Here is a 23010-nt window from a genome sequence, read left to right on the forward strand (position 1 = left end):
AATACTGCCACCTGAGATACTGAATGCTTTTCCTTAGGTGTCTTTGGATTTGATTACTGCCAATTAAAGGTGGCAATTTATTTCCTACTGCCTCTTGTCTTCCTCCTGAAAGGTGGGGGGGGGGGACGTGGTTTATTGATATTCATGGAGCTTTTAAATCTGCAATTTTCTAATTCTTCGTCAGTACTCAATATTACACAGCTGATTATCTAAAATATAGATGTGGGTGAGTCCCCAACCATACTGCCAGACGTACATGATTCAAACAGGCTGTAACTTGGAAGTACAAGTACCGAATGAAATGCTCTAGGGTTCCCAAATACTGTTTAATTAGAACACTAAATTGCACATCATGCTAAACCAGCCAGCAAAAAGCATTGAGTATCTATTTGTGAATGTGTTTTGGCAGACACAGTTAGGGGGATAAAAAGAGAGAGAGAGAGGCCTGTCACAGCATCAGGGCAGACTAGGTTTGAATTTGCAGGTTGGTACAAGACTTATTTTATGTAATTATAGAATTGCATGGCTAGAAGGGACAGCAGAGAATAGTTACCTGGAGTAAGAGAACTGAGGTCCAGGATTACAAGTGACATGGCCCTGGGTGGGTGGAGTGCTCTGATGAAAACTAATAGGTATTTGTAGAATCCTTCACCATCATTCACTCAGTGAATCCTCACAACAGTCTTTCAAGGCATTTGCAGATGTGGAAACAAAGCCTTGGAGTGGTTAAGAACCTAGCAAATGATTACACAGCTAGTGAAAATGCAGATTCGGGATTTGAACGCATCTTTAAAATTCTAAAAATCGTCTTCTTTCTCCAGTGCCTCTCATTTCTTTTCATTTGATGGTTCTTTCCACCCAGTGTAAAAATTTCAATTACATACATCATCTCATATGATCCTCACACAATGGCCATGGAGAGAGAGAGAAGACGTATCGTTATCCCCACTATACAGATGAGGAAACTGAGGCTCAGGAGATTTGAAAGAAAAGTACAGTGACTTCCAGGTCAAGATCTGCCCAACATCACATGAGTAGTACCCTGGCTCAGCAGCATCAATATTCACATCATCAGGGAAATGGTTAGAAATGAAAAGTCTTACATACACACACTACTATATATAACATAGATAACCAACAAGGACCTACTGTATAGCACAGGGAGCTCTACTCAATATCCTAGGATAAGCTATATGGGAAAAGAATCTGGAAAAGAATGAATATATGTATATATACAACTGAATCACTTTGCTGTAAACCTGAAACTAGTACAACATTGTAAATCAACTATACTCCAACACAATTTTTTAAAAAAGAAAGAAAATGAAAAGTCTTAGACTCCACCCCAGATCTCCTTGTCAGCAACTCGGGAGGTGAAGCCCAGCCGTGTCTGGTTTAACCAGCGCTCCAGGCGATTCTGATTCACACTAAGTTTGAGAACCCCTGGGCTATTAAGCAGCAAAACTGACCTGTGAATCCTGATTCAATGCCAGCCCTGTTGTACTTCCTTGCATCAAGCCCATTAAAAAGCGTACATTTTTTGCACACCACATCCTTCTTGTGTAATGCCATTACCTCTTTTGGAGTACAATCCAGTAATTTTTTTTTTAATATACCTTGGTCTTTAGAGATCTCTGATTGTGAGTCATTTGTTTCCGATTTTTAAATCATTGTCTCTCTCCTCTCCTCCCCTCTGTCCCGTCCTCTCCTCTCTTCTCCCTTCTCTCTGATGAGCAGCACCTACCACTAAATATGAAAATAGCAGGTGATTGAATGGAGTTTGAGGGTAGTGGTGGGAAATGCCAGAAATTATAAATGATATAACTTGTTCCATCAAAACACCAGCCTTTTCCCTCAGTCTAGACAGAGAGTATGCAACTGCAGGCTTTTTTTTTTTTTTTTTTTTTGACCCAACAATGTTGACCTGCACAGAGTTTGTGTATTTTATTTCTCCCCTTTAAAATTATTGTCAAAATTTCAAAATCAGATTTCTGACTTTGATTCTGATTCATATTTCCATTTCCCAGTAAGAGAAATTGGAGTCTTTGGCAACTCTGGACTGGAGTAAAACAAGGCAACAGTGGGCTGCAACTGAGTAGCAACTGCTCCCTTAAATGGAGTGCTCCCGTTTGCCACAGTCCCCACTACTCCCTGTTGTATCTCTGACTCTCATGCTAAATGGTACTTGCCCTTTATCTTAGCAGTTGTGTTATCACTTATTTTATTGTAAAGAGGAAAGTAAATTCCTTGGCCTATGTGTCCATCACGTTCTGAGTTAAAAGCTAGACTATATATATTTTTTAAATAGGAGAGTCTATTTCTTGTGGAAATGAAAAATCATTTTGTGTGTGTGTGTGTTTTTAATTTTTATTTTTTTATTTATTTATTTTTGGCTGTGTTGGGTCTTCGGTGCTGCGCACGGGCTTTCTCTAGTTGCGGTGAGCGGGGGCTACTCTTCGTTGTGGGCGCACAGGCTTCTCCTCGCGGTGGCTTCTCTTGTTGCAGAGCATGGGCTCTAGGCGCGCGGCCTTCATAGTTGTGGCACACGGGCTCAGTAGTTGTGGCTCATGGGCTCTAGAGCACAGGCTCGGTAGTTGTGGTGCATGGGCTTAGTTGCTCCGTGGCATGTGGGATCTTCCCGGACCAGGGCTCGAACCCGTGTCCCCTGCATTGGCAGGCGGATTCTTAAGCCCTGTGCCACCAGGGAAGTCCCCATCCTATGTGTTTAACACAGAAAAGAGTAGCCCGTTTCATATAACCTTTCTAGCTCCTATGAGCATCTGAGTTAGTGAACTTTGTCTTTCCATCTGCAAGGCAATGAGATACACTATAAAGAATTGTATCTTCCTGCTGGACTTGTCCCAGCATAGCTGGTAGAAACCTGAAAGAAACCATCAGATACCAGTTGGGATTTTTGTAACTTCTTATGTATATACTTTCCCCGGGTGATGCTGCCCATAGACTTTGGCAATAACCTCTGCTGTGTGTGACTCTGTTTCCAGGTGGTGATCATGGAAGTCCAAGGCCTCAAATCTTTAGCTCCAAATCGCATTGTATATTGCACGATGGAGGTGGAAGGAGGAGAGAAACTACAGACCGACCAGGCCGAGGCTTCAAAACCAACGTAAGTTATGTTTCTCCGTGGTTCGTCTTCCAGAAGATTCTTCTCATTGGCACCATTTTGGCCAACTGCAGATTAAAGGTTTGGTTTTCCCAGAAGGTTATATGAGACATACACCTTGTTTATTTTCCAAACAAAATGACTTGACTACATTTTTATTTGGCAGCCTTAATAAGGTTTCCAACTCCTTCAGAGAGGAGAACAGAAGGACATTTAAGACACAGCCTCCTTTCTGGAGGCTCTATGTATCACCTTAGAGAGTTTAGTCACAACCTGCAGGCTTCAATAGGATGTGTGGGAGACTTTGATAGAAATCTGTTTTCATTATATTTACCAAATAATATTTGGTTTATGGTATGTACAGTTTCTTTTCAAAATCTTTCTCTGTGCCACAGTTATGACTGTATCAGCAAAGCAGTATGTTACATTAGGCACAATCTATTAATTTGTTAGGTCAACACATATTTGTCAAATGCTCACTGTGCCTGTGTACAGGGTGCCATTGAACAGCGGAAAGGAAGATAGTCCCTGTTGTTGCCCTACAGAGCTTATAGTTGAGTGGGGGAGCAGAAACATAATTGCACAAATTTATAGTTACAAATAGATATGAATGCTGAGAAAGAAAGAGTGCTTTGTGAGGAGACAGCAGGGGGACCTGAGCCAGTTTGTGGAGACAGAGTAGGAGCAGGCCTTCTTGAGGAGTTATAAGACATTTGGTCTAATATTTAAAAGTTGAGCCAAAGGGGTTGGGAGTAGAAAGAACATTCCAGGCAGAGTCAGCTTGTGCAAAGGCCCTGTGGTCAGCCGAGACCCTGTGGCAAGGAGGCATTGAAAGAAGGCCAGTGGGGCTGGAGTCCAGAGAACGAGGTATGCCATAAGCTACCAGTGAGGCAGGAAGGGGCTACACCATGAAGGACCTTGCTAGGCCCCAGAGAGGAAGGACGGGCATGTATGATTAGATATGTGTTCTGAGAAGATTACTCTGACTGCAGTGGAGAAGGCCAGAGTCGATGCAGGAGACCAGTTAGTATTCTATTGCATTGGTTCCCAGGAGCGATGATGATGAGAGTCAATAGACTCTCAGGCTGCAAAAATTCTTGAGAGATCGCCACTCTCTTTCCTCCCTCCCCGCTGCCTCTCTCCTTTTCTTTTCTATCTCAATTAAGCCGGCCGAGGCTAATGAGCATCTTTTTTTATTGCTGTTAATTCAGAAGAAAGTCATAAAAAGGATAACCCATGACGGCAGCTCACTGCCTCTCCTCCCTCAAAGCACTAGGAGATGTTTGGCAGAACAGGAATACCGTACCAGGATGTTCAAACAAAATAGTTCAAAGAAAGCACTGAATGTTTCCCTGACTAGAGAAAAATCTGAGGGCATTGTGTGCCTTCAAGTGGTTCTTTGCATGAATAGGCAAAGGCCTCAGATGCTCCGATCTGGGTGCAATTAACAAGTGTATGGAGGAGGAAATGGAAACCAAAGCAACTTGTTGCACACCATCCTTCCTCCCTTTTTGTAAACTGAGTTTCAATCTGAAAATGAATGCAACTTCTTTTTTAACCACCATTGATAAAAATCCCAGTTTTTCCCCCAACTGTCACCACAGCCCGATCATAATCAATGCTATTATGCTGTTGCATTATTTATATGTGCCTTTGAAAAATGTGTCACGTAGGGGGAATAAAAACCTCTCTGGTGTTTACACTAACCTTTTAAGATGTCGAGCTCAATATGGTATCATATGTTAGAGAAGGAAGGAGAAAGCTCTGATTATTCTAACAGGCTGTTGTTTCATTTAGGCTTTTGTAACTCAGAATGTAATTTAGTTTATTGGGTTTGAAGGTTTCAGTTACCAGAGTAAGTGATGAGCTGATTTTCATGTGCGTATGAATGTTTAAAACAGAGTTTCAGATTAGAAATAAATATGGAATGCTTTGGTCGAACTACTTGATATGCTTATATTTCACATATACACTTACTCATATCCATCCACATGCATTATGTCCTTATGAATACATCTCACACTGAAGAAGTATAATTTTTTTATTCCTCTTCAGTCCGTGAGGGGGTATTACCAAAACCCCACAGAGGGCTTGTTTGTTTGTGTTTTAATACAGTAAGAACGCAACTTTCATAACTCGCGTCAAGTCAAATCAGTCTGTAGTGGCTATCCAAAGTGCTGTGTCGAGAAGTGTTCTGAAGCGAAGTCTGTATTCAGAGGAAAATAATGCATGATCGACTCATACAGGAAGACGTATACGTGCCCTGTATTTGCCATTTCTAGAGTATCTCAAAGAGATATACCCAGAGTATGAAATCTACCAAAATGCATGTCTCTTCTTGTCTCTTCTTTTCTCCTTTCCAATATATACATTCTCCTTATAATCTCTACTCAGCTGCCTTCTAAAGCCAAATTCTTCTTCCACTTCTTTTCGTTGCCGTTTTCTTGGTCACGGTTCGCTGCTAATACTTCTCCTCTGCCTCCACTTTTGTCTTGAGATGGTGAATGAGCCTGTTTGTGCAGGTGCATTTTCTTCCTCGTCTCATGTTTGTACTTATTCTGCATCCTCTCCATCCTTTCTTTTCTTTGAAGCTTGTATTTCTTCTCTTTTTCCTCCCTGCTTCTACTCACAGTTTTTCCCATTACTGATCTCTAGCTGTCGTCTCTGCTACTTGATTTTGATTATCCCAAAAAGTACCCTTTGGAGGGTCATCTTTCATGTGTCCTAATAACTCCACTTCATCATCTGACAAATTTAGCCTTTTTCCTGCCCTGTTCATCTTCTGATTCTTGTCTTTGATGATTCCTACAGCTAGCCGATGTCCATACTTTATTGATACATTCTAAAACCAAGATTCCATTCAAGCCTGCTTTATTTACTGCTTATAAATTCTCTTGTTGCTGCTACCAAGTATTTTACCCAGTAACTGGAACTCTAATATCTTATCCTATAACGTGTCTACAAGGAATTTGGCTTTTTCTTTTTTTTCCAAGTACAGTCACAAAAGCAGGAGTACACTACATGACCCGGTTTGTCCAAGAGTGTTTTTTAGAACTCTAATATGTAGACTACTCCAAGAAAAACAAGGATGGGGAGAGCGGTATTACAGTCAAGTGAGGCTGGGAAATGCCAGACATTACATTTTTTCTGAGTTATTTACAGCGTACTTTGGCATTTTAAAGGCTTTGAGGATTTAATTATAGAAAATAAAGCTTTTTACCTTTGTTTATTCATGAGTTTCCCAAACTTTTTTCCCAAACTACCACCTATTAGCATCCATTGGAAATGCTGTTCTATATTGTTGAAACCTAGCAGTGGAGGGTCCAAGCTCTCTGTCACCTCCTCTATCAAGGTCACCTCTTCACTTATAACCAGGGCCCTGCCCCCAAGTGGTCATTTTGAATTAGGTGCATAATATAAGAAGGCTGTTTTCATGAGTGAGATGTGTTTTGTGGTTGGAAAACATGACTCTGTGTGTGTGTGTGTGTGTGTGTGTGTGTGTGTGTGTGTGTGTGTGTGTAGCCCCCTCTCATCCTTCTTTTTACCAGTCTGTTTGCTACACATGGGTTATTTCCAAGCCGACTGTGGATCCTCTCAATGCTGTTGTCCTCCTCTCCTGGGTTTTTAATGCAGGAAGCCAGAATATGAAAATCAGAATTTTTCACAAGATGTATTTACTTTCAAAAATATTGCCTCCATTTGTGAGCCACCATTGCTGCTTCTAGCAGGAAGCCACTGAGGGTGCTGAGGCAGGGCATGAGTAATTGAAACCCTGTTTTGTGGTGAGCAATCTCAGGGAGTCATGGAAATGCAGAAGGGAAATACCTTGTGGATTCAAGAATCCACCTCCTAAGAAATAGAACGGAGGAATTTTCTTACCATAAGACAGTGTTTTTCTTTTTTGTTCAATTTTTATTGAAATATCGTTGATTTACAATGTTGTGTTAGTTTCGGGTGTACAGCAAAGTAATTCAGTTATATATATATATATATATATTCTTTTTGAATATTCTCTTCCATTATAGTTTTTTTTTTTTTTTACAAGATATTGAGTAGAGTTCCCTGTGCTATACAGTAGGTCCTTGTTGGTTACCTATTTTATATATAGTAGTTTGTATCTGCTAACCTCAAACTCCTAATTTATCCCTCCCCCACCCCAACCTTCCCCTTTGGTAACTATAAGTTTGTTTTCTATGTCTGTGAGTCTGTTTCTGTTTAGTAAATACAATAAGTCCCCTACATACGAACAAGTTCCATTCCGGGAATGCGTTCGTAAGTCCAATTTGTTCATGAGTCCAACACAGTTAGCCAAGGTACCCAACTAACACAATCGGCTATATAGTACTGTACTGTAATAGGTTTATAATACTTTTCACACAAATAATACATAAAAACAAACATTTTTAATCTTACATCACAGTACCTTGAAAAGTACAGTACAGTACCAGCTATATCACCACTGCTTTTATGCTTGCTTCTGGACATGTGGGCTTGAAATAAAGATGCTGTACTACTGTACTCTATACAGTACCGTACAGTAAAGTACACAAAAGCACAACAACTTGTAGAGGATGCACGCACGTGACAATCCACGCCAGAAACATGAACTAACTTACGTGATTGGACATGCAAACTCACGTTCACTTCTTTGAAAGTTCGCAACTTGAAGGTTTGTATATAGGGGACTTACTGTAGTTTCACTTCTGTCATATTTTAGATTCCACACATAAGTGATATCATATGGTGTTTGTCTTTCTCTTTCTGACACTGTTCCCTTAGTATGATCATCTCTAGGTCTATCCACGTGGCTGCAAATGGGATTATTTCATTCTTATTTATGGCTGAGTAATATTCCATTGTGTATGTATACCACTTCTTCTTTATCCATTTGTCTGTTGATGGACACTTAGGTTGCTTCCATGTCTTGGCTATTGTAAACAGTGCTGCTAGGAACATTGGGGTTCATGTATCTTTTTGAATTAGAGTTTTCTCCAGGTATATGCCCTGGGGTGGGATTGCTGGATCATATGGTAGTTCTGTTTTTAGTTTCTTAAGGAAACTCCATACTGTTCTCCATAGTGGTTGTACCACTTATGTTCCCACCAACAGTGTAGGAGTGTTCCCTTTTCTCCACACCTTCTCCAGCATTTATTACTTGTAGACTTTTTAAAAAAATATATTAATTTATTTATTTATTTATTTAGGTTGTGCCGGGTCAGTTGCAGCTCTCAGGCTCCTTAGTTGTGGCATGCAAACTCTTGGTTGTGGCATGCATGTAGGATCTAGTTCCCTGACCAGTGATCAAACCCAGGCCCCCTGCATTGGGAGCATGAGTCTTAACCATTGTGCAACCGGGGGATTCCCTACTTGTAGACTTTTTTGATGATGGCCATTCTGACTGGCGTGAGGTGGTACCTCACTGTGGTTTTGATTTGCATTTCTCTAATAATTAGCAATGTTGAGCATCTTTTCATGTTCTTTTTAGCCATCTGTATGTTTTATTTGGAGAAAGTGAATTAATTTAAACGAAAAATAATATTAAGTAAAAAATAGCACAGGTGGTACCTAGATATGATAAACTATCATGAAACTATCTTGTTTGGTATGTGGAAATGGCATAGTTTGGGAAAACAATATGCAAATTACTTTAATTTGGGAGAAATGATGTAAGGAAACCTGATACATTCCCTGAGTACAGGATATACTCCCAAATGACTGTCTTTCTCAGTGTTTTCTTTCAGTGCATGTTATCCTCCAATGAAAGCATGTCCTGAGGACTAAATACAAGAGAAATTTAAGTGATTTTGCTGAAAAGAAAGGCAGTTTAAGTTAGCAGCCCAATATTGTGCTAACTTCTCTGAAATTGTATTCTTCTGAGTTGAAACCAAGGGTGCCACTTGGTATTTGATTATTTAACAACTTTATTATTCCCTGACAAACCATGGACTTTATGATACATGGATTTCATTACTGTCAAGAATTTGAAAATACAATCAAACCATTTCCTGCCATTTTCCAAGAGAACAAGAAAATAAAATACCCTAACAGTTAAATCTTGCTATAGCCCTAGCATCTTCTAATGGCATCTTCTCTGATGAGAACATAGTTTAAAAAAAAAAAAGAATAAAACACAATGACTTGCTATAACATTTTCTTCTGTGAAATATCTTATTTGTCCTAATGGCACAATTCAGAGTGGATTGTGCTTATTAGGCCCAAATTATTCATAGAAATACAGTTCCATTAAATCGTCCCACATTAAGTCAGTTACAAGGTTAGAAAAGGAAGTCATGCCCTCCAATTTCTTTCCTCACGTATCATCTTCTTGACGGTACTTCCTTCCTCAATTTAGCTAAAAATGTTTTCTGTGTACTTGGAATGGTTTATATGGAAACAGAGTACATTTCCTGAATGGCCCCTTTGAAATTTAGGTATAAGGGAATGATGTGAAGGGTAGGCACTTACATTTCCTCAACAAGTGTACATGGGGTGCTCTACTTGTGACCAACTAGTACTGGGGCTACAGCCATGAATAACACCTCAAGCCTTGGCCTCATGGAGCATACATTCTAGTAAAGGACACAGGCAACAAACAAGGAACAAATAAATATACAAGATAATAACGGAGTGTAATTTGGTTCCGTAAGAAATGAACAGGCTGCTACAGTACAAAGTAATGGGAACATATGTTACTCAAGTGGCCGAGGAAGTGCACTCAGAGTAGGTAATGCGTGACTTGATACCTGAAGGATGAGAAAGATCCAGCCATGAGAAGAGCTGGAAAAGCATTCCTGGCATAGGGAACAGCATGTGCAAAGGCTTTGAGGGAGGAAGGGGCTGGACGTGTAGCTGGACTGAAAATAGAGCAATGTGAATAGAGATTAGTCAGAGAGGGGCAATGTGCTACAGGAAGAGTCAAAAGATCAAGGCAGGACCAGACAACGCAGGGCCTTCTAGGCACATGAAGGGTCTTCATTCTAAGACCATGGAGAAACCATTGGAGGATTTTAAGCCAGGGAGGGTACGATTGGATTTCCACCTTGAAACCTGAAGCCTCTCCACGGCCCAGAGTAAACTTGAAAAGACAGGTGTATTAGTCAGCAAATATGGAGCACGTACTGTCTGCCAGGCATTAGTGTAAATTGGGGGCTAATACAGACATGGCCTTCGATGTTGTAGAGCCTGGAGAAAAGCTGGCTGGAAACATCTGAGTGCCTGGGCACAGAGTGATCAATTCTTCAGGGGCCACTATAGCTGCTGAGAACTGCAAAGCCACCAGATGGAAAAACAGAGGGAGGCCTCCTGAGATTCAGGTTTTTTTTTTTTTTGTGTGATATGCGGGCCTCTCACTGTTGTGGCCTCTCCTGTTGCAGAGCACAGCCTCCGGACGTGCAGGCTCAGCGGCCATGGCTCACGGGCCCAGCCGCTTCGCGGCATGTGGGATCTTCCCGGACCAGGGCACGAACCCGTGTCCCCTGCATCGGCAGGTGGACTCTCAACCACTGCGCCACCAGGGAAGCCCTCAGCTTCTTTCTTGTCTACCTTTCTTGAAACTCCAGTTCAAGGTCACAGTCCAGAAGACATTTATGTAACACTGAGTGAAAGCCTGGATACCATTTCTCTCATTTTTCCTTTCTGAGGAAAAGGCTTAGCTTCATTCAAAGTTAATTAAATCTTAAATGGCAAAGGCCAACGTTGACCCAGAAATTCAATTTTGCTAGGTTCCCTGAAGACGTGTGTGTTGGGAGGAAGCACAATTCTAATCACAGTTTGGGATGCTCAGAGACTGGAAAGCGTCATCCAGAAGCCACAACTTGTGTTGAAAGCCAGTTTGTGTTTGCTTGTGAGCTGGAAGGTGAAAGCAGACTGGCTGCTAAAACAACAATCAGCAGGGTAGCCAGTAGAAAGGAAGAGGATGCTAGAGAACAAGCTTTGGAGAAGGTGCTCCGAGTGCTGCATCCTCAGTTAGCCACCCTCTCTTATGTAGGTCACCAAGCTTTCTGGCTTTACCGTGTCCTGATAAGTGGTATCCAAGGCCCCTTCTCAAGAGTTTTATAGTTTTTTTTTTTCTTTATCTAGCTGATCCTGAGAAGAGCCATAATGGTAGAACTTGATGCAGAATTTTCAGGAATTTCAAGTAACAGCGAGTTGGTGAAATTTCTAGAGCTGGTAGGAGTTTCAGAAGTGGGTAATCGAGTGGTGACTGGAGTTTGGCATTTAGACAGTGATGCTCCATCCAGTTGTGAGACATCCATGAAAGTTCTGATTTCACGAGGAGTCCAGCATTGGGTGGGTATGAAACAAGGATGTATCTTTTTTTTGAGGTGGGGGGCCTCTCACTGTTGTGGCCTCTCCCGTTGCGGAGCACAGGCTCCGGACGCGCAGGCTCAGCGGCCATGGCTTATGGGACCAGCCGCTCTGCGGTATGTGGGATCTTCCCGGACCGGGGCACGAACCCGTGTCCCCTGCATCGGCAGGCGGACTCTCAACCACTGCGCCACCAGGGAAGCCCAAGGATGTATCTTTTTATAGCCCTTTAAGGACTAAGTGACAGTAGGTCCATTTCCTGTCTAGTTCAGCTCCTTGAGTACCTTGTCTGAGCTTACTTGCCAGTTACATCCGTTGATGACATGAACTGAGAACTGGACTGATTGCCCAATCACTGTTCAGTGGGAGTACGATTCAATACATGTCTCCCCAAGTGTGAAAAACTGCTGTAGTTGTTATTTAGTCATCAGGAAAAATATAGGATGGAATGTGATACCGTCACTTATCTGTAGGAATGAGATAGAGCCCAGAAACTCTAAATTCTCACTAATAAGAAAACAAGAGAGGCTTGCTTTAGATTCATTGGTGCATAGAAGCAGTACAGTGTTGTGGTCAAGAACACAGAATGGGAAGGCAAAGTGCTGGGTCTGAATCTCAGCTCTGTGACCTTGGGCAGGTCACCTAACTCTGCCTCATTTTCCGCATTCTTGAGAAAATTAAATGAATTAACATATATAAAACACTTAAAACAGTGCCTGTCACATAGTAATCCTGCTGGCTATTATTATCATGGCTTCATTCTTGTTGAGAGGGAGGAGGGAGACATGCAAAAAAAAGTGATCTGAGAGTGGCATGGACATATATACACTACCAAATGTAAAATAGATAGCTAGTGGGAAGCAGCCACATAGCACAGGGAGCTCAGCTCGGTGCTTTGTGACCACCTAGAGGGGTGGGATAGGGAGGGTGGGAGGGAGGGAGACGCAAGAGGGAGGAGATATGGGGATATATGTATATGTATAGCTGATTCACTTTCTTATACAGCAGAAACTAACACACCATTGTGAAGCAATTATACTCCAATAAAGATGTTAAAAAAAAGTGATCTGAGTCTAAAATAGTAATCACTAATATTGATCCAACATTTTCTATGGGCCAGGTACTATACTAAGTACTTCACAGTCAATGTCTTATTTAATGCCCTACTGAAATTATAATACAGGTTCTATTGCTATTCCATTTTACTGATGGAACTACTGAGATTCAGAGAGGTTAAGTGACTTGGTCAAAGTTGCACAGATAATACATAGCTAAGCCAGGAGCCAAACCCAAAGGCTGTAGTTTTTGCTCATTCTGCTCCCCTGCCTTTCTGAAGGAAATCACTTCCCTAGAAGAAAGTCTTTTAATTAGCATTAACTACTCAGCAAAACGATCTAAGAGGGCTCATTTCCTTTCCATAAACTCAGTTATTTTGTGGGTTAAATCACTGCCCCTATTTAAATGGTGATGAATGTGCTGGCGCACAGGTGTTCCACGTCAGTGCACACGCTCAGCTCAGCAGGTGGAATTCAGCCCATAGGCAGCTGCTCTGTGAGGTGCTATGTGTGCAAGTCTGCAAAGATGAGCCAGAGGTGCTTACAGAATTCCAGGAGAGCCACTAATGATCATCATCCTTCCTCGGGGAAATCATGCTCTATAACAGTTGCTCCTACCATTTATTCAGATAGCCTAGGCACCAGGCGCTGAGCCACCTGGTACCAAATGGTAGAACTGCCCAGAACTGGGTGTGAATCCCAGCTCCACCACCTACCCGCTGGGTCACCTTGGGCAAGTGGATGCTCCTCACTGAGCTTCAGTTTCTTCCAGTTTGAAATGGAGGCAGTAATACATCCTACCCCATGGGGCTGGTGTTGAAAGACAATATGACCCAAGCTAAGGACTGAGTACAATGGATGGCATTTCTTGAGAAATATTGCTAATAGGCAAAAACCCACGTGGTAGTGTTAAGAAATAGATACTTTCCCCTCATTACATATAAAAAAAAAAAGAAGCTCAGAAAAGTTAGGAAGGCTGCCCTGAAGTCCTCTAACTCCCAAAACCCAGGTTATAGGATTCTAAGCACACGGAAAGCAAAAAGCCAAGTCAGCCAAAGGAGAAAGGGCACTATTGCCAAAATGCTTTCCAGAGCAAGAGGACAGACCCGCAGCATAGGCTGCCATCAATTTAATGATACAAGACCTGGTTCCCAGGAGAAAGAGGAATGGAAAAGGGCAGTGGTCTCCTTGAGTCCTCATCCAGACTCACAACACACCTGAGCGTCTCGCCCCGTACCGCTTGGATCTCCACAAGCCCATTCTTCCAGCTTCTTTCTGGATCAGAGCCTTTGTTCAAGAGAGGCCAAGTGCCGCTGAGATCATACTTTCTGCATGTTCCTAAGTGTCTTATTTGTTTTACGGCAAAACCCCCTGTGCTGTGATATATCGATCACCTCACTGCAGGGATGCTGAGGGGTATGGGGCCTCCAAGGACGACAGATGCTCTTCTTGGCACGATGCCAGACATCAGGGTGTTTGGAAGCCTCTGGGGCTCTGGTGCTTTAGTTCTGGAATCCCTGAAAGTTCCCTGGGTTCATGGGTAAGGACTTAAAAGCTGTCACCCCAGCCCATAGCTTCTGGTTCACAGAATTTGGGGTGGAACTGCTATTTCAGAAAGCCTTCAGTAGATGGAATCTGGTTGGAAAGATTGTAGTGATTATATGGAAAATAAGGCTCAGCACAGGCATCAGAGCAAAAGCTTTGGGCGAGACAATTCTAGTGTGGATTCCAGTCGTGCAGCTGACATTGTTACAGTGGGTAAGTTACTAAATCCGTCTGAGCCTCAGTTTCTTCATCTGTAAAATGAGGCTAACGATACTTACAAGCTTGTTTATGAGGTATCTATTTAATAATATATGCAGAGCACTTGACACAAATCTAAGAACTATTATTTTTATCTCTATAATTGTTGTTGCCATCAGTGGAGCCAGGATGGAAAGGAAAACAGCACAGGCCATCAGAGTCAGGTGGTGTGGACAAAAGAAGCTTAAGATAATTTCTCTCTCAATTAGATGTTGGTTTTTTTGGGTTTTTAAAATATTTATTTATTTTATTTTAATTTTTTGGCTGCGTTGGGTCTTCGTTGCTGCGCGCAGGCTTTCTCTAGTTGCCGCGAGTGGGGGCTACTACTCTTTGTTGCGGTACGCGGGCTTCTCATTGCGGTGGCTTCTCTTGTTGCAGGCTCTAGGCGCACAGGCTTCAGTAGTTGTGGCTCATGGGCTCTAGAGCGCAGGCTCAGTAGTTGTGGCATGCGGGCTCAGTAGTTGTGGCTCACGGACTCCAGAGCACAGGCTCAGTAGTTGTGGCTCACAGGCTTAGTTTCTCCGCGGCATGTGGGATCTTCCTGGACCAGGGCTCAAACCCGTGTCCCCTGCGTTGGCAGGCGGATTCTTAACCACCGCGCCGCCAGGGAAGCCCCTTAGATGTTGTTTTGAAGTTTGCCTTGGAATGTGTGCATTTTTTTGTTAGGGAGGGGGAAATCCCCCCCACACCCCTCTGGAGTTCTTTCGGCTGGTGTAATAATTAAACTGACACAAGACAGGTTAACAGGGAAAAAAAATAAATTCGTACGCATAGGAGGTCTCATAAAAATAAGACCCACAAAGTGACCAAACTAGGCTATTTATATATCATTTATAGACAAACAAATAATTATTTGTGAAGATTTAACAAAGGGGTTTTTGCTTGGGAAAGGAAGCTAATGAAGAAGTAACAAAGTTTGTTTATACAGTTTTCTTAGCCTTGAATCCCCTAGCTCTGGTGATAAGGATGCTTTCTATCCTCTTGGTGCAGCAAAGATACTTACACGTAGGAGATTTATATCCTGCTGTCGGGGGGAAAGAGAGAGGTCAGCGTGGGTTTTTTTTTTTTTATATAATTTCCCCCTACTGGCTGTTTTCCAAGTAACTCTAATTCAGAATAATCAGTACTGCATGTTGCATATTTGGGGGCAGCCTGCTGTGAGCCCCAGCAATGTGTAGATTCCTTACTCATACCTGGAAAAATCTATATATCAGGCTAGTTTTCATATAATGCCTTACGTATAATACATGGTCAATAGGTCTTGATTGACTCTGATCTAAGCCTTAATGCGAATGGTGAAGGACTCCGGTCGAAGCTAAAAAGTGGGTCGTACAGGATGGCCTCGGAAACCTCTTTAGAGAACTCATGACCATAACGATAATTGTGGCAGAGATTTCTCCACTCAGAGGAGTGCTCAATATCTGAAAGAATAGAATGGGCTACAAAATATCCAAAAGAACAGAACAAAGTCTGAAAAATAAAGTGAACCCATTTTGTGAGTTCTTACTGACACCAAACCACTGTCACTTTTCAAGTAATGAACAAAATACACACCAGCTACACACACGACCTGCAAGGACTCACTAGGGACATCACAAGTTAAACTAAAGCTATGGAAATTTGGGGATATCTTGACATTTAGCAAATAGGCTGCCATGAAATGTAAGGAAGGCAGGGTTCTGCAGTTCTGGATTTTTTTTTTTTCTTTGTCGATTTAGTAGAGAGAGAGAGATGGAATAAAGAGACCCCTTGTCTACCGTTACTTCACATGTCAACTAGCACAATAGAGCTGCAGTATCAATATTTGAGGACTATTAGGAAAGAGGAATTAGAGGCAGGAATCTCAGTGTCTAAAGTCCCAGTTCTGCCCTGCCATGCACTGTCACCTGATTTTTCTCCCTGCCACGTCAGAGAACACAAACTATCTACTCCAACAGAATAGGTGATTTTCTCTTGAGCCAAATGTGTCAAGATTAGAGACCTGGAAAATGCTTCTCTCTCGTTCTCACTTTCCTACTTTAGAGAGACCCCAAACAAAACAAATGTCAAAACCAGCCTGGTCTCTGAGAATGGCAGCCTCTGGAAGAACTCGTTATGTTCCTTTGGTCACTTGTGATCAGCATTCATCCTGTGGGCCTGCTCCTTGATGATCGCAGTACTTGCCAGTCGGGGAGAATCAGATCACAGGGAGAGGAACACAGATACCACTCACCATACTCCTTTGTTGATTCCTTAGGTCCTTCCGTCCTTTATCTCATTTATGTGACTGGCTTCTATACGCTATACCCTGTGCAAGGTGCTGGGGATACAGGAGTGAACAAAAGAAGCAAAAATCCCACCATTATGGCAACCACAGTCTAATGGGACAAACAGTAGACAAGGCCATTGTAAATCACTGGGTAGAGATGCATCAAAGTCTGGCTTTGGCCTTGCTGTTTGGTCAGAATGTATGTAGCTTTGCTTCAACTTTGCCATTGGAAGGCCTACTAGTCAAATCATATTTCAGTCATTTCTAGCTTGTCTGCACTTGTGCCTGGTCAGTTATCACGTAATCTCATAGCTAATCGTCGTAGCCAATCAGTATGATAATATACGTAATACAAGCAAAGTATATCATTCTGCTTTAATATCTGAGTATTCATTTTGAAATATAAGTGAGCATTCCAAATGCATATTAAAGTGAAAATCTTTGTGCTTTATATGTTGAAATTCTGTCGGTCAGTGGCGCTATATATATATATACACACACACACCCACACACATTTATTACCAAAATGTCGACATAAGTAATAATTAACCATTAAAACCTTCTTATTTTATATGAAAACACAATTAAAATTTTCAGTTGAGTAGATGAATATTAAAAGAATATAACTTGACATCTTTAGGATGAGTATCACATCCCATTTGAGCCAAGAGATCTTTGTAAACTTTAAATAATAGTACAAGGCAGAAAAAAAGATTAGGCTATATCACAATTGTAATCTTTGGATAGACCCATTTGCTGTTCTAGCATTCACCACCTTATACAAAGTAAGATAAAGCTTACATTAATCTGTTGCTATCTAGAAGGAAGGAACGCTTAATTTGCTCTCACTGTTACTATTTCCCCACACTGGCAGAGCTGGCCCCCAAATATTCCACCTCTCCACCAAGCTCGAGGCAAAGTAAACATCTCTTTGGCATCCATCTTTAAATGTGCAATCTAGTGGCACCGAGGGGAAGTGTTTAGTCGATAGGGCTAAGAAATTATTGTTCCTATACCACAATAACAGAAGTTTGAATTTTGACTATTAAAATTGTAATAATAGAATTATAATAATGACTAAATTGTTTGTTTTTGCAAATTTAAAATATTGCTCTCCTAAATTTTATTCTTCTCAAATATAGGTAATATTTTTAGATAAATGATTAAATCTGTTAACATCTCTTTATTTTTTAATTAATTTTTATTGGAGTATAGTTGATTTACATGGTTGTTTTAGTTTCTGCTGTACAGTAAAGTGAATTAGTTATACATATACATATATCCACTCTTTTTTAGATTCTTTTCCCATATAGGTCATTACAGAGTATTGAGTAGAGTTCCCTGTGCTGTACAGTAGATTCTCATTAGTTTTCTATTTTATGAATAGTAGTGTGTATGTGTCAATCCGAATCTCCCAATTTATCCCTCCCCCCACCCTTGGTAACCATAAGTTTGTTTTCTGTATCTGTGACTCTATTTCTGTTTGGTAAATAAGTTCATTTGTACCATTTTTTTAGATTCCACATGTAAGTGATATCATATATTTTTCTTTCTCTGTCTGACTTACTTCACTCAGTATGACAATCTCTAGGGCCACCCATGTTGCTGCAGATAGCATTATTTTGTTCTTTTTTATGGCTGAGTAATAGTCCGTTGTATGTATATACCACGTGTTCTTTATCAGTTCAGCCATTGATGGACGTTTAGGTTGCTTCCACGTCTTGGCTATTGTAAATAGTGCTGCAGTGAACATTGGGGTGGATGCATCTTTTTGAATTATGGTTTTTCTCTGGATATATGCTCAGGAGTGGGATTGCTGGTCATATGGTAGCTCTATTTTTATAATTCCTTTGATTCTTGTGTTCTCAGGAGCTTATTTTGTGATATCAGTACTCAGCTGTGGCCAAATATTTATTTGTAACACTCAGTCCATTTAGCGTTCTGCCAAGATGTGGGTTCAGGGCCCCTCCAGCTCTGCTGTGAAGGAAAGATGCAGAGAGATTCGGTGGAGGCTAACCAAATTGGGAAGAAGCAGCTGTTTTAATTGGGTTGGTCTGAAAGTGTCCCCAAGAGGTGACAGTTGAACAAGAAGGAGCCAGTCAGACAAAGAGCATGCTGGGCAGAGGGAATGGAGGCTTCAGGGACCCTAAGAAGGAAAGTGGCATGTTCGGAGGGCAGATAAAAAGCCAGAGGAGCTGGAGCAGAACGAGGGGGAAGGGCGGGATAGAAGTGGGTCAGCCAAAGGCTGATCCCACAGTGTCTGGAGGCCGAGGTATGAAGTTTGGATTTTTAAGCCTGAAAGTAACCTGATGGTATTTACGTATTTAAAAGATTCTTCTGGCTGCTGTGTGAGAATAACTTCATGGGCCATCATGGGAACAGGGCCACCAGCTGGGATGCTGTTGCAGTCATGTAGTAGATGATGGCAGCTGGTGGTGGCCCAGGAACAGGAGTGAAAGGAACTGGTTCAAGAAGGTGTGGCATATATATACAATGGAATATTATTCAGCCATTAAGAAAGAATGAAACATTGCCATTTGCAGCAATGTGGTTGGACCTAGAGATTATTATGCTTAGCGAAATAAGTCAGACAAAGACAAATACCATATGATATCACTTCTATGTGGAATCTAAAAAAAAATAATACAAATGAATCTATATACAAAGCAGACTCAGAAACAGAGAAAACAAATTTATGGTTACCAAAAGGGAGGGCGGGGTGGGGAATTAGGAGTATAGGATTAACAAACTACCATACGTAAAATAGATAAGCAACAGGATTTACTGCATAGCACAGGGAATAATAGTCAATATCTTATCAAAACCTATAATAGAATATAATCTGAAAAAACAAACCCTGGGGCTTCCCTGGTGGCGCAGTGGTTGAGAGTCCGCCTGCCGATGCAGGGGACGCGGGTTCGTGCCCCGGTCCGGGAAGATCCCACATGCCGCGGAGCGGCTGGGCCCGTGAGCCATGGCCGCTGAGCCTGCGCGTCTGGAGCCTGTGCTCCACAACGGGAGAGGCCACAACAGTGAGAGGCCTGCGTACTGCAAAAAAAAACCCAAAAAACAAACCTGAATCACTATGCTGTACACCTGAAACTAATACAATATTGTAAATCAACTCTACTTCAGTTTTTAAAAAAAGATATATCCAGACCTCAAACCAAGATTTTCCTCATATCCTTTTTCTACTCTTTTCCAAGGGGAGTACTATGCCCTCCGGGGGTTGCATTCTAGTCCTTGCCATTGCTTGGTTTTCTCTTGTTTGTAATTGTTTATTACCCCCCAGTCCTTGCTTTGCACAGGTTACTTGCCAATTTGTAAGTTGCAGTTCGGAGGACTTGGCAAATGACCTTGAGTGCATTGCAGTCAGCAGGCGACTCTTAAGACCTCCTGGGTAATGGATGTACAGCTGGGAACTAGGACAGTTGGTTCCCTAGCTGGGTCCTTTATTCTCTGCAAGGATTACTCTACAGCGGTGCCAAATCTGTTCTTTCTCCAGTTAGCAAAGACATGTCTTTTACAGAATGTTACATTCTGACATTAGGGTGACATTGACACCAAACCAAAAAAAATTAATGCATTTACTTCCCCCTCAAGGTTACATGCCCTGCTTGGTTTAAAGTCAGATGGCACTGTGCTTGTGGCCATACTTGCTGCTAGTAGGGAGGTATGAATGTGAAAGGATTTCCAGAAATAACCTGCAACGGGCCCAGTGTCACTGAGTGAGGGAGCAGTTTTTTGTAAATAATGTGAGTGTTAGGTACTTGAAGTCTTTCATGAGGGTCATGTTTAATTATATTTAAGTAAATCAGGCTTACCAGTGTTATAGCATGTAATTAGCTATATTAGTTATTCAATAAATAGTTACTGAATAGAATAGAATAATAAATAGTTATTCCTTAGTTATTCAATAAATAGTTCACCGTGGAGTCTTAGACCTAGGATTCTCCTAACAGATGCAGCTGCTGAAAAACGTGGGCAGGAAATACATATTTTGTACATAAACTTCAAATAATATTTTCTTAGTATCTGTTTTGTGTAAAGCACCGTGCTTAGTCTTCTTATTGGCTTAGTTTTAAAGATTAGATTTGATATTTCAGATCAAAAAATTCATATTTTTTAATATGAATTTCCCCAAAATTGAGGGAAAGTGTAAGGAAAAATTTTACAGTATCCGTCAGCAATGAATATAAATGTTTTGGTGGTTTTTTCTTGTTTGCTGTTCTGTATCTATGAGTGTGTGTGTACACAACACCCCACAGGTATAAGCATGTGATACATAACCTTGCATGGAAATCTTTATACTCATCTATGATTGTTTATTTTGGAGAAATTCTTAGGAAAAAAAATGGTTCATAGCTTGTTATTTCCTACGTACTGGTGAGTAGGGCGACCACCTTTCTCAGTTTGCCCAGGACTTACCAGTCTTAGCACTTAAAGTACTATGTCCTGGGGCACACTGGGATGCTTGGTGACCCTATTCTAGTGAACACATATTTCCAACCTCTGTCATCCTGTAAAAAAGGTGATGGGGAGAAGGTACAGCTGATAGTCACTTGCTGAGTTTATTTGTTCGGAGTCCTCAGCTTCCACCATCAGGCTGCTGTCTTTGTCTCTGGCAGCCTCGAGAGTTCCTGGCAGCATTTAAACTTGAGCCTGAAATTAAGATGCAGTTCAGCTGTTTGTACACAAACAGCAAACAAGTCATTGTGCTCAAATGAAGGTCATTCTCCGGCCTCACTGAGCAAGCTCAATTTGCTCCATTTGTCCGGATACATACAAAGGCTCACAATTAGAATTATGTAAACAGCAGAGTGATACCTCCCGTAACTAAGGGAGCAGATTATGTTGTGGTGTTTGTACATTAAGGTGAGAACAGTTAATTTCTTAGCTACATTTGTGCAGCGTCTTGGGTGATTGAAGAATCAGGAGAAAACAGAGTCACATTAAATTATACAGGGAGAGATGATAAGCATGAAACAAGCACAACTCATTGTTGGAATTTTCCAGGTCTTCTGCAATAACTAGTAACAATATAAGTCCTTTTTTAAGTAGAGTTTTTGAGTTATTTCCTTCCCATTTTCTTTTAACCTACCGGGATCAGGACAGCATATCCACATGGTATGTGTTAGGTTCAAGCGAAAATGTGTCTGCTAAACAAGTCGTAGAACCAAGGTTAATACCACTGGGTTTAATTCAAGTAACCTAAGATCAGCTACCAACTTCATTACCCAATACCTAAATTTTTTCTAGGATCTAGGAAAAAGTATTATATATAGAAAAATATATAGAGAGAAAAAAAGATATATTTTTCCTCTATATAAGTATATAGAGAAAAAGCAATATAAATATAAATTGAGATAGATACATAGATATTGACATAGTTTGAGGAAAGGATTCTCTCTTCCTTTTGGCTTTTCTTAGCTCTTTTTAAAAAGTAAACTAAGAAAAAGATTTGACCCATATTTGAAATGGAAGATACTCAGGCCCTTAAGAAACAAGATGAGAAACCTACATAACCTTGAGGACCCTCTAAATAGAGAGGCAGTTAATAGGGCTTAACTCTAAACCTAGGTTGCCAGGGTGACTAAAACCATTTCTCTTGAAATTGACATCAAACACCTCCTTAGAAAGCTGGGATAAATCACAAAAAACGCCAAACCGGCAGTATTTGCAATGATATTTTAGACCCAAAGTACTGATTAGAAGTACACACTTTCTCTGCATGAGGTTAAATCTAATCAAGGGACAAGTGATTAAAATTTCTTCCTAGGATTATTTATTTTAAAAAAGAAAATGAGGAAGTGCAGATCCAAAAATATTCTCAGTTCAACCAAAACAAAGACTGTGGTTTGGTGCGGTCTACTGTCTGGCTGTTTCAGATCTCTAGATCCAGTTTGCATCCTGATTTATTCTGTTTATTCTGCCATGATTCATACCTGTTTCCTTAGTTATTCAATAAATAGTCATTTATATAAAATATGAATCAGACTCTGCTCTAGGCACAAAGGTACAACAATGAACAAGACAGTCCTTGGACTGAGAGAACTTATATTTTACTGGGAGGAGATATAAAATAAGTATGAAAACAAGATCATTTAAGACAGCAGTGAGTACTATGAAAAAAATGAAACAGGGTAGTATGAGGGGGAATGACTGGATAGGGGGAACACTCCCTTTAGATTGTCCAGGAAATCCCTTCCTGAGGAGGTGCTCTTGGAGTTGAGAATTCAATGTCAAGGAGTCAGTCACCTGGAGAGCAAGCAGAAGAATATTCCAGAAAGAGGAAAGAACCACTTTAAAGTCCCCAAGGTGGGAATAGCTTATGACGGTCACAAAACAGAAAGAAGAGCATTGTGTCTGGAGAACGTGAGCAAGGGGGACAGTCATAAAAGAGGTAGGCAAGGGCCAGATCAGGTAGCTAGAGCCTTGTGGGCCATGAAAGGACTTTTCATTTTAACAGCCACAGG

At 41.2% G+C, this 23010-nt stretch overlaps 1 protein-coding gene across 20 annotated transcripts in view; it reads left to right on the top strand.

Moving 5' to 3' along the window:
* CADPS (calcium dependent secretion activator) overlaps positions 1–23010 on the top strand; it is an 804342-nt gene that overhangs the window by 549301 nt on the left and 232031 nt on the right. For all 20 annotated transcript variants that reach the window (XM_060307918.1, XM_060307911.1, XM_060307913.1 and 17 more), the window contains one exon: positions 3003–3124. In XM_060307918.1, the coding sequence (XP_060163901.1) occupies positions 3003–3124 (122 nt within the window). The remainder of the gene's footprint in view (positions 1–3002; positions 3125–23010) is intronic.

Source organism: Globicephala melas, chromosome 11, assembly GCF_963455315.2.
Source record: "Globicephala melas chromosome 11, mGloMel1.2, whole genome shotgun sequence".
In the NCBI taxonomy this organism is placed as follows: domain Eukaryota; kingdom Metazoa; phylum Chordata; class Mammalia; order Artiodactyla; family Delphinidae; genus Globicephala; species Globicephala melas.